General features: G+C 34.4%; 1 protein-coding gene and 1 non-coding gene across 4 annotated transcripts in view; both read left to right on the forward strand.

The window, feature by feature from the left end:
* Positions 1 to 13,664, forward strand: part of Tsc22d2 (TSC22 domain family member 2) — a 45,969-nt gene extending 32,305 nt beyond the window's left edge. For 2 of the 3 annotated variants that reach the window (XM_004643918.3, XM_012517528.2), the window contains 2 exons: positions 10,953 to 11,004; positions 11,926 to 13,664. In XM_004643918.3, coding sequence (XP_004643975.1) covers positions 10,953 to 11,004; positions 11,926 to 12,186 — 313 coding nt within the window. In that variant the 3' untranslated portion in view covers positions 12,187 to 13,664. Of the gene's footprint in view, positions 1 to 6,146; positions 6,235 to 10,952; positions 11,005 to 11,925 lie in introns of all 3 variants that reach the window. The other variant, XM_023704068.1, reaches the window with a different exon arrangement.
* Positions 493 to 596, forward strand: LOC111813421. Its single transcript, XR_002818694.1, has one exon. It is a non-coding gene; the product is annotated as a U6 spliceosomal RNA (small nuclear RNA).
* Positions 13,665 to 14,590: the final 926 nt, after the last annotated feature.

The following is a 14,590-nucleotide window of genomic DNA, read 5'->3' on the forward strand; positions in this document are numbered from 1 at the left end:
AAAGACATTTAAGATGTTTTATGTGTATGTAATAATTCCCCACAAAGAACGTAATCATTTTATGTTATAACCATGAACTTAAAAGACTAAAGTGAGAGAAGGGATCTAGAGATGGAGTCAAGGAGGAAAATGGAAAGGGGAAGGGGAATAAAAATAATTTAGATATCAAAAAAAAAAGCGTGTTTTAACCAGGAATGGTGGAAAAACACCTGTTATTCCAGAATTCTGGGAACCTAAGACAAGTTGATCACAATGTGGGCAACTTATTAATGCAACAAGACCTGTCTTAGGGGCCGGGGAGATGGCTCAGTAGAATAAGCGCTTCCCTGGCAAGCACAAGGGCCTGAGTTCAGTCCCCAGTTCTGCCAAAACAAAAAAAATTAAAAGAGCTAGAAATGTACCCTAGTGCTATAATCCCCAGGAGTAGAAGAAGAAAAAAACAGGTCAGAAAAAATAGTTTAGTTGAAAGAAATAGTATATAGAAATATGTGTTTGCTTCAGCAGCATATATACTAAAAATTAGAATGATACAGAGTGGATCAGCAAGACCTCTATACAAGGATGACATGCAAATTCATGAAGCATTCCAGAATTCTTTTTTTTTTTTTAGCATTGTACCATAGTGATAAATACACACCCATGTTTGTGTGTATAGCAGCAGTTTGTAATAGCCAAATCCTAGAAACAGCACAAATGCCTAACAGTTAGTAAATGGATAAAGAATATGTGGTTCAGGGCCAGCAAGCTATGTCAGCAGACTCAGCGCCTGCTTAGACAAGCACAGGGACCAGGATTCGATCCCTGGCACCACATGCCACTCTGGCCCCACTCCTGAGCACACTAAGCCAGCTACCGAGACTGAGCGTGGTGGTGCATGCCTATAATCCCAGTGCTGAGGAGGCTGAAAACAGGAGGATCACTATGAGTCTGACCTGTGTAATGAGACCCTATATCAAATACATTTTTTTAAAAAGTGTTTTTTTTAATACAGTGGAGTAGTCTGCCATAAAGAAAGATAACCTTGAGAGATTTCTAAGTAAATGGATACTTTTTTTTTTTTTTTTTTTTTTTGTGGAACCAGGGATTGAACTCTGGCCCTTGCGCTTGCCAGGGAAGCACTTATTCCACCGAGCCATCTCCCTGGCCCCTAAATGGATACATCTTAAGACCATACTCCTAAGTGAAATAAATTGGACATACTTGTATAGATACTACATTGTTTCTCTGGTGTGAAAAATCAGAGTACAAAAAAACCCTAAAATATATAATTAATATTGTGAAGTAGGAGGAAAATGTTCAAATGGGGAGGGAAACACGGAATGGGAGAGAAAGAAAGAAGGAAAAAGAAGGGAAATTAAAAAAAAAATAAAATGAGAAGGGGCTGGGGAGATAGCTCAATAGAATAAGTGCTTGCCAGAGCCTGAGTTCAATCTCCAGTTCTGCCAAAAAATAAAAAGAAAATGAGAAAAGAAAAAAATGGAAATAAACTTTTTGTAAATGGGAAGGGGAAGAGGAGTTGAAGGGAGGATAGGGGAATGGAAAAAAAAAGAATGAAGTTATAGCTTGTACAGGTACAAGTTCTTTATGATGAATATGATTATTTATACCTAAAATGTACCAATAGAATGCTTGAGAAAGAGGAAGCAAATGTGAGGGCATTAGATAAAAGGAATAAACAGCATTTCTTTGAATAGTTTTTTCCCAAGCCCATTTTATTCCATAACTTGATAGATTGGTTTTCTCCAGTTGTTGGCCCCACTTATTGTACTCTTCATCTCCCACCTCCAGGATTACCAGGGATTCAATTCATTCATTTCAAGGCCCAGGCTGGCCTTGAACTCACAGTGATCTTCCTGCCTCAGCTTCCCAAGTCCTGGGATTACAGGCATGGATCACTGTGCCTGGCCTGGCATGCATTTTTAATGTAACATTATTGTGTACATTTATGTATATTTATCACAGATTTTTACTACTGTGAATAAATAGAAATAATTATACTAGGAGTTATAAACATTATTGGTACTGTATTCCAATGATGGTTATAATTCCCCTTGTTACTTTTCCTGTCTGCCATTTTTTCATATCTTGAGTGGACATTGTATAAGTAGGGTAGTGACTCCTTCATGGTCCATTTTCATTTTATAGTGTGTTTTTTAGTATTCTCCAACATGGAGTGATAAAAAATACATGTGAATGTTAATTTTTTTAATTATTTTATTACTTTTTATTTTGTCATTAATCCCCCTCAGAATACTCTCCTTGGGGGCCGGGATGATGGCTCAGTGGAATAAGCGCTTCCCTGGCAAGCATGAAGAATTGAGTTCGATCCCCGGTTCGTCAAAAAAAAGGATACTCTCCTAACTTTTAATACACATATTCTCATTCTTGCCACTCTCTGGAGCAGTTCCAGAAGTCCTCCTGTTTACATGTTGTGTTAAGCACAGTTAAGGCTACTACCAGGTGCCAGCCAACAGAAAGTCAGGCTCATAAACACATTACTGTGTACGCTCATCCACCATATTCATCAGATCTGACACCATATGCCTTCTAGCTCTTCCCCAAAGCCAAAATGACTGAAAGGCAAATGTTTTGGATCCATTCAGGATATTGAGGCAACTGCAATGCCACTAAAGACACAGAAGAGAACTTCCAGAACTGTTTCAGAAAATACAAAGAATGATGGGGTCAGTTCAAAGCAAGACCAAATATTTTGAGGAAGATTAATGGCAGTATGTCTTTTACAATAAACACATTTTTTTAATTAGCATTCACCACAGTATTTGTCCATCATAGCATGGAATCTTGCTTCCATCTTTGTCCTCCATTTGTTTACCATCCCATATTAAAGCATTCTTACTTTGTGTGTTTATCATTTCACAATTTGATTATATATATATATATATATATATATATATATATATGCAAATACAGTATATATTACTCCATACACTGTTTCCATCTCAATACATAAAAAAGCATCCTTGTAGTTTTTAATAGATGTATATTTCAACTGAATAGACAGCCTTCACCATTCATTTAACCAGGTTCCTATTGGCAGAAGTCTCAGTATTAAAAACAGTGTTATAATGAGTAATAATTGTTTCTCATTTATGTAGAATAAACTAAAAAAAAAAACTCAGGTACAGGATTGACGGTCCAAAGCATAAATAAAGCCTGATCCGTGCCTGTAATTCCAGCACTCTAGGAGGTTGAAGCAGGAGGATCACATGTTCAAACCTTGCCTAGGCAGCTCTTAGCATTTGAACTCTGTCTTCAAGAACTATTGCAAAAGCCCAGTGTAGATAAGAAAAGGAGGATAGGGTAAGACATCTGTATTAGTAAATGGTATAATCATTTTAATATATTTTTTATTGTGATTAAAATATTTTTTTCATGTCTTGTGAATTGCCAGTGTGAATTTTCATTTATCGTTTGGGCTACTGGTCTTAACCAACTTCCAGAAATTCTTTATATATTTGGGGGGAATTATTCAAGAATCTTTTGATTTTTCTAAATTTTCAGGAGTGTAATTAACAGATAAGCCTCTCCCACTCTATAAAGTTTTAATGAGATTCTTATATGGATTTTTAAAAGTTCTTTTCATCCAAACAATATAGTCAACTTAGAACAAAAGGATTGGAGTCTAAGGTAGGAAAGGGACTTTGCATCAGTTGCATGCATTTTTTTTTTTTTTTTTTTTTAATGTATTTAGGACAGGGTCTACAGGGTCTCACTGCATAGATCAGACTCATAGTGATCCTTCTGTGTTTAGCCTCCCAAGCGCTGGATTATAGGCGCACACCACCACACCCAGTCTCAATGGCTGTCTCAGCGCGCCCCGGGCGTAAGGCTGGCACAGCACAAGGGCATCGAACCCAGGCCCCTGCACTCTGCCTAATCAGGCACTTTAGTAAAAGGCGAAAGATTTATATGATCTGAAGAGAAACCAGAGTATAAGCAGATGCTGTAGTCTGCTGAGCTATTTGGCTGGCCCTCAGTTGCATACATTTTTATGAATACTCAAGTTTATTTTTTACTATATGAACATATTTTTAATTTAAAGAAAATCTATTTTGAAATGATTAGAGGTTCACAAAAAATTGCAAAACAGCTTGTGTATTCTTCATCTGGTTTCTCCCAATAAGAACATATTGCATGATGCCAACCAGGAAGTTGACATTACTATAGTCCACAACATTGTATCCTTTTTTCTTTTTCAAACTTTTATTTTTTCTGGCCAGGAATTTGACCTAAATTAACTGTATGAATATAAAATCTGGAAGTATTTTGGTCTTGTGAAAGATGTAAATAGCGATCATGTAAATATTTGGTTTAGCTTTTTTTGTTTGTTTAGTTTTTAATACTTCATAAAGCTTTCATCATATGCTGATAAGACTGGTTATTTTAAACCTTGCTCTGAATGAGTAACACCTTTTAAATCGCATATGTTACTAATAAAAATTTTTGTGGAGCATTTTTGTGGCGTTCCTTCATCATTAAATTAGTATTTGTTGTACATTAGTAAAATCAGAATAATATTTTTATTTCTTAGCTTAATTTAGTATTAACTGCATCTGATATTTTGTTAACTCTATAAAGATTTGTATTTTCTCAGATGTAATGCTATATGAATTTTAGACTATTTTTGAAAGAATTGTGATTTTCACTTAAATGAGTTATTTTGTAAATATTTTTAAGTTCCCTCTTACATAAGAGTGGTGACTTTTTTTTTTTAATTACAGTGAAATCTGCAACTTGAAAATATGAGTTGCAAAGGCCAGCAAAATAGCTCAGTGGATTAAAGCAACTGCTTAGGTAAGCCCAGGGGTGGCAGTTCGATCCCCAGCACCACGTGCCATACCAGCCTCACTCCCAGGGCAGGCTAATCTGGCCACTGGGGAATGGCAGCGCACACTTGTAATCCCAGCTCTAGGGAGGCTGAAAACAGGAGGGTACTATGAGTCCAAACTGTGTAGTGAGACCCTGTAGCAACCAAATACATTAAAAAAAAAAGATGAGTTTCAAACTTTCACAGGTGTACTGTACAAGACAAGACTCACTTTTTTAGATTATGAACAAATGACTTAGAATTTTCGTCTAAAACAGAACTCATTTTTTAGATTGGGGATTTACTGTATTTAACCTTTGTAGGCTTGCCAAACTGTAGATTTATTGGATTTATTTGTAATCAGCAACTTCATGTCTTAATTTATGTTCAAAAAATCAAATATGCCCAGCATGATGGTGCATAACTGTAATCTTAGAAGGCTGAGGCAGGAATATCAGTTCAAGGCTATCCTGAACTGCAGCAAGACCTTGTTCCTTTAAAAAAAAAAAAAAAAAAAAATTATTTCTTAGGAAAGGCAAGATATTATTACAGCTCTTATTTGGGGAAATAGAGAAAATGAAGATTGTAGATGATTAACTGGAAACATTAGATAGTCTTTGAGTAAAGTAAATTTCTTTGGTTTTTCTATTTATAGATACATACAATCTTAAGATACCTTTAGCTTTATATCAAAGTAGAAGAAGGTCAGGGGCCTGCTCCTTAACTCAGTTCTTTAAGTGGCTGCTTCAACAAAGCAGTCAGGCTCAGGTTGCTGTGGTTTGATCCCCACAACTCAAGCCAACCAAACCTGACCTGAAGGCATTCGGAGCAAAAAAAATAGAAGAATATCTTAGAAGAAGCAAATAAGCAAATTATGCTGACTGCTCAAAGATCACCAAACAAGTACCTTTTCTAAGAGATCGACTCCCTTATTCTCAGAGCTGGACTTCTGGGAGTGGACTAGATAAGATACAAGGCATGTTATAAACGTAGTTTAATCTTTGGATCCATGTTTATGGTTTCACAACTTAACATTTAGTGCTTAACACATTCATTTTTCAATTCAGGATTTATTTTAGGTCACAATAGACACTGTAGTTACTTTTTTTTTTTTTTCCAGTCCTACATTATGGAAGAAAAAGTGGATATTTTCACATTAGGTCTGAGTTAGAGTCTTGTTAGCATTGACCTCAGTTTGCTCATTTGTAAAATGAAACTGTTCCTCAAGCCTGTTATTGTATGATCTCAGGAACAAGAGTATACTTGCCATAATGTGGACAGGCATTCATTTATATTTTCCTGTACTTTCATTAATTAGCATTTATATGGAGGGGAAGACAGAAGACAAAGTAGTCAAAATATGTCCACTGGGAAAAAGAAAAGACATTTGGACTGTCAGCTATGAGGTATCTGCCCATATTGCTACAAATAAGGAAAAAAATTTTCATAAGAACATCAAGAAAAGCCAGCCTGTCTTACTGATGCATTGATACTATGAGTTTTGCTTTTCCTGCGTATATGATTATAATTGGCTTTATTTCAGACACTAAATTCAAGCTCATTTGTTTATTTGGGGGTAGTTCCAGAAAAAAAACTTACTTTCTTCCATAGTGCTATATTTCTGTTCCTTCCATAGGTATAATTTTCAATTTATCTGAAAATGCTAATTAAGGCTTAATTTTATTCTGAAAGAATAGTCCATACTAAAAGAAGGCTTTTCTGTAAAAATTAACTTTTGAGGGCCAGTGAGATAGCTCAGTGGACTTATCAACTAAGTGCCTGCTTTGAGAAGCACAGGGACCAGGGTGTGATCCCCAGTGCACCTTTAGCTGGCAAATGAGTCTGGGTGTAGTGGTGCACACTTGTAATCCCAGCACTGGGGAGGCTGAAAACAGGAGGATCACTACAAATCTGAGCTGCATAGGGAGACCCCATACCAAATACATAAATGAAAAAAAAAAATTAATCTTTGATGTATTAGCCCTTGTGGTTGACCATAATAGCAATTTAAGATTTTAAGCTCTTTATTTTCTCTATGCTTCTGTGCTAGTAATTATAACACTGAATTTAAAGTAGATGTATTTCAGCTTAAGGATATCACAGAGCCTCGCATCTACTAGGCAGCCACTCTACACTGAGCTACATCCTATCTTTCCCCCAGCCCTCTTTTTGACAGGGTCTTAGCAAGTTGTCCAGTCTGGCCTTGAACTTAGGATCCTCCTGCCTCAGCCCTCTGAGCAGTTGGCATTACATGTGTATGTCCTGGTGCCTAGCTGGTTTATTCTTATCACTTACTTTTTTAAGAGTACCTAATTGTATAGTAAGTATATGTATCCTACTTTGGGAAGACTAGATAAGCTTAAATTCAGAAACTAGTTATCCATTAAACTTGATGAGATAAATGCAATAATTAAAAAGAAAAGGTGGGGGCCAGGGAGATGGCTCAGTGGAATAAGTGCTTCCCTGGCAAGTGCAAGGGCCTGAATTCAATCCCCAGTTCTGAAAAAAAAAAAAAGAAAAGAAAAGAAAAGAAAAGAAAAGAAAAGAAAAGAAAAGAAAAGAAAGAAAGAAAAGGTAACATTAGGTGAAGGAAGGAAAATTGAAAGCATTCATTCTGCTTCACTGACCTTATTTTGAAAAAGAGCCAAATCACTGCATTTCTTTAAACACCATAGAAAACACCTGACTACCCTCATTGAAATAGTATTTTTGAATGCACTTTCTGGGATCTTGAAATAAAAAATACTCTTACTTGCTTAAGGATATCAGATATGGTAAACCTAACTATGTAAAATAGTGATTATCCTACCTTAGTTTCTGTCCAAATCATCTGGAAAGTTTATTAAAATGTTCATGGATCTAGAAAGTGTCCAGATATTTCTGTCTCTATCAAGTTCCAAGTAACACTGTTGCTTGTGATCCAGAAATTATACTTTGAAAACTGCTGATTAATCTGAATTTTTAAAAATGTAATGGTTTCCTAGTTTTAACCATTAATTGTTTCAAATTGAATTACTAGTATCACATTTAAATAATATGCTTTTTAGCTCTTAAGTACCAGACACTGTTCACTTCTTTACAAAAAGTTAAGCAAATATTATTCCTCAAGAGCTTCAGTCTTGTAGACTCAACAGTGTTAGCATTATAAAAATAATCACCATGTATTGAGTGTTCAGTGTGCCAGAAACAATGGTAAATATTATAGAGACTTATTTAATCACAGTAATTTTATGTTAGGATGTATAATCCTAAATTTTAGGGGAAATAACTGAGAACTTCAGATGTTAAAATAATTTCCCAATACAGAGGTGCATCATGAACTACTTCTTTATGGTTCTGGTTACACAATTCATTCCACAATTCCACTTGCAACTGAAGTAACACTGTATTCACAGAGGAGCCAGAACTTGCTATTGCAAATTCTATGTTCCTGTGCTATTAAGAAATAAAACTATGAACATTGATGAAGCACAGGAGGGATGGACTAATTTGACTGTACCTTAGGAAATCAAAAGGCATAGCAGAAGAAAGAACAGGCTGGGGTGTGGGGTGACCCTCAAGACTTGGAGCCGTGATCCTCTCCAGCAGAGGGAGCAGTTCCTGCAAAGTCAAGGAAACCTGCAGAAGGGAGTATGTTCCACAGATTGCAAATACTTACGTAAAACAATAATACAGTAGGATAGAGTATAACAAAAAGATAATATAACGCAGAGGTCAAAGTCATGAATAATTTTGTGTAACAAGCTAAAAAGTGTTTAGAAATAGAATTAGAGGGTTTTGTTTTTTTTTGTTTTTTTTTTTTTGCAGGGGGCGTTCTCCTTTGGCTTTCATCTGTGTAAGCCAGTGACTCTCAGATAATGGTCAGGCAGCAGCATCAGGGAACTTGTTAAAAATATGTATTCCTGAGGCCCATTTCATACCTACTGAATCAGAAACTGAGGTGGAGCCTAAGAGTTTGTTTTACCAGACTTCAAGTGCATGCTACTATAATTTTTGACCACTATTAGATTATTGAATTGTTGAATAAGAGCCTTCAAAATAGTCAAGGGTTACTGTAATGACAGTAATTATATGTATGACCAGTGTAGTTTTGTGAGAGTACAGTGCTCAACAGGTTTGAAATATTAGTATCTTTTAAGGGATACATCTATTCAAATCAACATTCAAAGAATAGCCTTCTAATCCTCAAATATAAGAAGGAATTAGAAACTTGCTGGTTTTAGTTATCAAACTACAAAAGAAGAAATCATGTTAGGTTTTTTTTAGATTTTTCCCCAGTTACTTGTTAATATATAAAATAATTAATACTATATTTTTAGTCCAGATATATTGAAAGAATAGATTGCATTTAAGTCATAAAGTAACTAAGCTGATTTTTTTGTGGTAGAAATAAAAATAAAGTATGACGTAGGATTCTCAATCGAATGCTATTCTAATTGTATATCATTTTTTTTCCAAAAAACAGTTGATATTTGTGGTAAATATGTATGTACATAGATTCTGGTGCCAAACTTTCCACTAAAGGCTTATGTTTTTTATAGTTAATGTAGTCTTACTACTTTATACCTAGCTGTTCACAAGCATTCCTTTCTGTATTGTTGTAATTTTAGTAAATGTGTTGCCAAAGCAAGCACTCTCCAAGCATTAAGGCCTACAGTATAAAGTATTTGTTAATCATTTGTATGTCCTTCCCCATTTTTAGGTATACAGAACCCCTTTTCATCTTAGAAATATGAACAAGAAAAACTCAATAATATGCTATATTTAGGTGATTAATGTTCAGAAAAATTTAGAAGTAAAAAGCCCACTGAAGAATCAGTATAACCAGCTCATTTTACAGAGCGGGGGACTAAGATCTAGGGAAGTTAAGTTGGTGATTTGATGTGGTTATTGTCATACATAGCAGAATTAGTCCTGTGGGCATGCTTACTTGGATTATAATCTAAAAGGCACTGCTGCATTGACCAGGATTTTTCTTTTTCTTTTTCTTTTCTTTCTTTTTTAAAGAGTAGGATAGAATATATCTGTTGAGGGAAAGAAAGCTTCTCTCAGAAAGGGAAAAAAGGGGGCCCCAATGGATTGTCTGACCAGGATATTTCTAAGCCTTATGCAACATTGAATATCTTCCTCTATTAAAACAGCAAGGTACCAGGTTTACCTGTGCAAGACTAATTAAAAAAATATAGTTCTGTTTTTCAGAATTTATATAATCATCAACAAAGCCAGGCATGGTAGTTCATGCCTATAATTCCCACATTTGGGGGGCTAAAGCAGGGGATTGCTGCAAGTTTTAACCAGCCTGGGCTACATAATCCAAAGCCAGCCTGAACTATACAGTGAAACCCTTTCTCAAAAAAAAGCCCAAGAGTCTTGTTTACTTACTCTTCCTACTCAATACATGGAAGAATACATAAACCACCAATTATGTATTCAACTTTCTGATATCACGCAAATGCTAAGGTGATACTTAAATCTAGGACATATTTAGTAAATTGACTGCTTTTGTATTTTCAGGAAGAACTAGTCTAAGCCAAAAACTCTATTACTTGATTTTTTGTCAGTAAGTAATCTGTAATCAAAGCATGTCAATCCCCCAGAATATTGAATTCCTTGTTAATGAGCACTGCCAGAAAACCTTTAAATTGTTTTTATAAGCCATTTTCTATAACCCAGATGTTAAAATGTGAAATGTATAAAATCATCATCGAAGTTTTAATGAAAAAATCACTAGGATTTCTTCATGAAAGACAAATCATATGTGTAGTTGGTTAATGAAGTTTAAAAATGAGAGGTTACTGCTCATTCAAAATGTATTCTTTTCAGAAAGAAAAACACCTGAATAAAAGTGATGCTTTTAAATTAGTATACATATGTCTTATTACAGACAAATGGTAAATGTTGAGCCTACAGTAGTTGTTAGAAGTCATCCATTTACTGAAACCTTCACTTTAAAAGTTAGAGCTCTGAGTACTAAAATTGTGATAATAGACTTAATAAGCTATTTCAAATTATTGTGTTTGTTTTTAAGTGAAACACAAAATGTTTCCTACATTATTTTTAAGAGTAGGAAGGCAGATTAAATATTTTTTAGAATAACTTAATGAGATATTCTAATTTTTTCCAGTGCATCTGGGGGAGGTGGTGTAGCCATCGACAACAAAATAGAACAAGCAATGGTAAGTAAAAGTTTATAATCCTCTCATTTCATAGATTGTTGTTTGAATGAAGCACTTTTTATGAATTCACACTAGCAGATGCCTAATGCCTTTAAACAAAGTTAGCCAGATTATATTTTTTGATGCTGTTTTAGTCAGAAATGCCTAGAACATTGAGAATTTTTAGTCCAGAAGTATCATTCGAGTAAATACATATCCCATTTCAATGTCTCACATTTCATGCATTGCCATTGATAAAGGGCTGTTGAAGGAGTCACACATGATTAAAGTAGTATATTTTCAGCAGAGCATGATCTCCGTCCTCTGGTTATTACAGGTGTTGTCCCAGTGGGATCTGATCATTAGACTTGTTTCTGGTTCTGGTTTCTGCTACTGCTATCAATTTTTTTGTTCCCTTAAAAATAATTTTTTATATTGTAAAAAATATTGATTTAAGGTTAAAGTATAGGTAAGCTATAAAAAGGACTTTCAGTCTCAAGCTGTGAGAAAATATAAATCAGACTTTAAAGTTGGAAGTTACAGGTCATTTTATCTCTAAAATTGATTTATAAGTAGTTTCATTACCAGGCAGCTTTCTATTGGAGTATTACAATATCACTCACCCCACTCTGAAGTAGCTAGGATTCCAGGCATCCTCTACTATGTCTGGAGCTAATCCTAAATTTATAAATTATCAGTTAAAAAAGAAAGACTTTTGGGAAATCATTTTAAACTTTGAAAATTCCAAGCTCGCTGCTGCTTATAGGTGGAAACTAGATTTTTCCACCCATCTCCCATAAGTCAGGTTATAGCAGAAACACTAAAAGCAAAAGCAAACAAATATAATATAATCACACCTTGTGTTTCAAAGCTGGGCTAGAACCACATAGGCCCACCTTTCCCTTTCATTCACTTTGACATTCCTAATTTTGTTTTTCACAGGATCTGGTGAAAAGCCATTTGATGTATGCAGTAAGAGAAGAAGTGGAAGTTCTAAAGGAACAAATAAAAGAATTAGTTGAAAGAAACTCTTTACTTGAACGAGAAAATGCACTGTTAAAATCTCTTTCAAACAATGATCAATTATCCCAACTCCCAGCCCAACAGGCCAATCCTGGTAGCACTTCTCAGCAGCAAGCAGTGATAGCACAGCCTTCGCAGCCAATGCAACCTCCACAGCAGCCGAATGTCTCCTCTGCATAAAGCTTTCTAAGCCTCATTAAGGAAAAAGCAATCTATCCTTGTGTGCCACTGGTATTCTTTTCCTTCACTTTATACGAAAGCAAGTAGCCATGCTTTGGTTGTGTGTTTGGCCTTTTCAGTATTAGACAATCATTCTACAAGAGCTTTTCCTCTAAGATGTCATGCAGCACTGTTGACGTCCAGTTCTGTGTCATCAGTACACAAGGAGAATAATAGATGGAGTTTATTAAAGCAAGCGAAGTCTGCATTTTACCTGGTGCACATGAGTGGGGTCTGTAAGCATTTTGGTGGCTCTCCCATGTTTCCTATTACCCATGGATTTACCTTGAGCCTTCTTCATCATATTATAAATAACAGTTCATTTAAAGAGCCACTATTCTTTCAATATCAGTAACATTTGCCTACATAAGTTTTCATTTATTTGTGTTTTATTTATTACAGGGCTGCTATTTTCATAATGTACATGAACAATGTCACAGAACTTTTTTTAATTTTTTTGGATAATTATAAGTATCAGTAAAGGAAATAAAAGACAGGATTGCGTTTAATAAATAAAACGTTTAGGCAATAATTGAACAAAAGAATCCTGGCATATTTCTAACACTAATGGCAATTTACCTTTGGTATTTATTTTCAGTAGTAAAGACCCAGCTTGAATGTAAATTTTGTATAGTGTAAGTATGAAGAACATAGTGCAACTGTACAGGTAGTCACCAGTTATTGTGATATAATAAATAATCGGGCTATTTTGATGAAGAAAACTTTGTTCATTTGTTTCTACTTTCTAATAGAGAAATTGCCACGATTCCTCTGCTTTTCAACATTTCGTATGACTTTTTTTTTCCAGGTGGGAATAAAAAGCTGTGAAATTGTTCAACCTACTTTGTAACCAAAGAAGCAAAGCTGTGTAATGGAGTTTTGGGTTTTGTTTTTGGTCTTTTTTTTTAAATATATATATATATATATAATGCACATTCTTTTATGTATTTTTATTTAGTATTTTTCTTGGTCACAATTTTCTTTGCTGTCTAGCATGATCTGCATGACCTATAATCTTTGAACCACTTTCGTACCTCATGTTTTTATCCAGCACTCTTATTGTAATATGTACTAGTCTGTGAACAATGTCAAATAAAAAGAAAGAACAGGTAGTGTGGTGGAGCTGAGCTAGTGTACAATACACTAGTTGTACAAAAACAAAAATGAAGTGAGCCATCTTTTGTTCATTTAAAATGGTGTTTTGAATTTCGTATGCAGAAAACGTTTTGTTACATTGCAGATTTTAATGTATTTAATAAATGCAACATGCAGATTAAGTGCAGTGTATACTGAGTATTTAAATTAAAATGTACATTTCATAAATACAGTTTCAAGAGGAAGCATCATTTTGTGTATACTAACACATTAAGTGTATGTCAGAAATTGATGTATAAATATATTTTAACACTTTCTGAAATTAAACTGCAGTTTTGTTGAAATATTTGGCTCTACATGTGTTCAAAATTTAACTAGATTTGTATTTTCACAGATCAAAATATTCCTTAAATAGAAACTTGTCGATGACAGTGATAGTCCTTAAATTTTCAAAGTAAAATAATTTAAAGAATGCAAGAATGGTGAGCAATATTTATACTCAGTGTTCATATGTGTTAATGATATAAGTAGGAAATCCTTGTCTACCAAAACTTTTACTTGAATTCAGAAAGGTGCCTGTAGAATTAACTTGTGCTATATCTGTTGCCAGCTAGCTAATCAGGAGTTAGTGAGAAATAGCAATTACCTCTCCATGTAAAAGAGGGTAAATGTTTATCTTTTTGAAATAAAAACAGATTAACCATAAAACAAAAGGCATAAAATTGAATTGTACATTGGATTACCAAATATTTTATATGCTAGTTATGCTGCAGGATATATTGTTCAGTGAACAAAATTTTAATAACATTAGAAATATTTAAAAGAACTAAATATACAGTATAGGCTCAAACATTAAGGTTGTGGTTTCAGAATCATAGAGCCACGATAGGTGAGATGCAATGTAAAACTTTATTGATGGATTGATGTAATATCAGATTCCTAGATATACTTTTCCAATCCTACCAAGGGGATGCTTGATACAGGCAAAGAAAAACTAATATTAGAAAAGGGGTTATAAGACTCAGTGGTAGAATATACCCTATCATGCACAAGGCCCTGTGTTTAATTCTCCACACCAAAAAGGGGTGGAGTGTATAATTTCTATGGAAATAAGAGAAGTTTTGATTCTGGGAATAGAAAAACACTTCATAACCATAATACTAAGACATTAATATTTATCAAGGTTTAAAATAACAACCAATAATTACTATTACATATTTTAAAAACAAAATAGGTAAAAATGGTTTCTGAGAGTTCAATCTCTAATAAT

The sequence above is a fragment of the Octodon degus genome, unplaced genomic scaffold (genome assembly GCF_000260255.1).
Source record: "Octodon degus isolate 3935 unplaced genomic scaffold, OctDeg1.0 scaffold00186, whole genome shotgun sequence".
Taxonomy (NCBI): Eukaryota; Metazoa; Chordata; class Mammalia; order Rodentia; family Octodontidae; genus Octodon; species Octodon degus.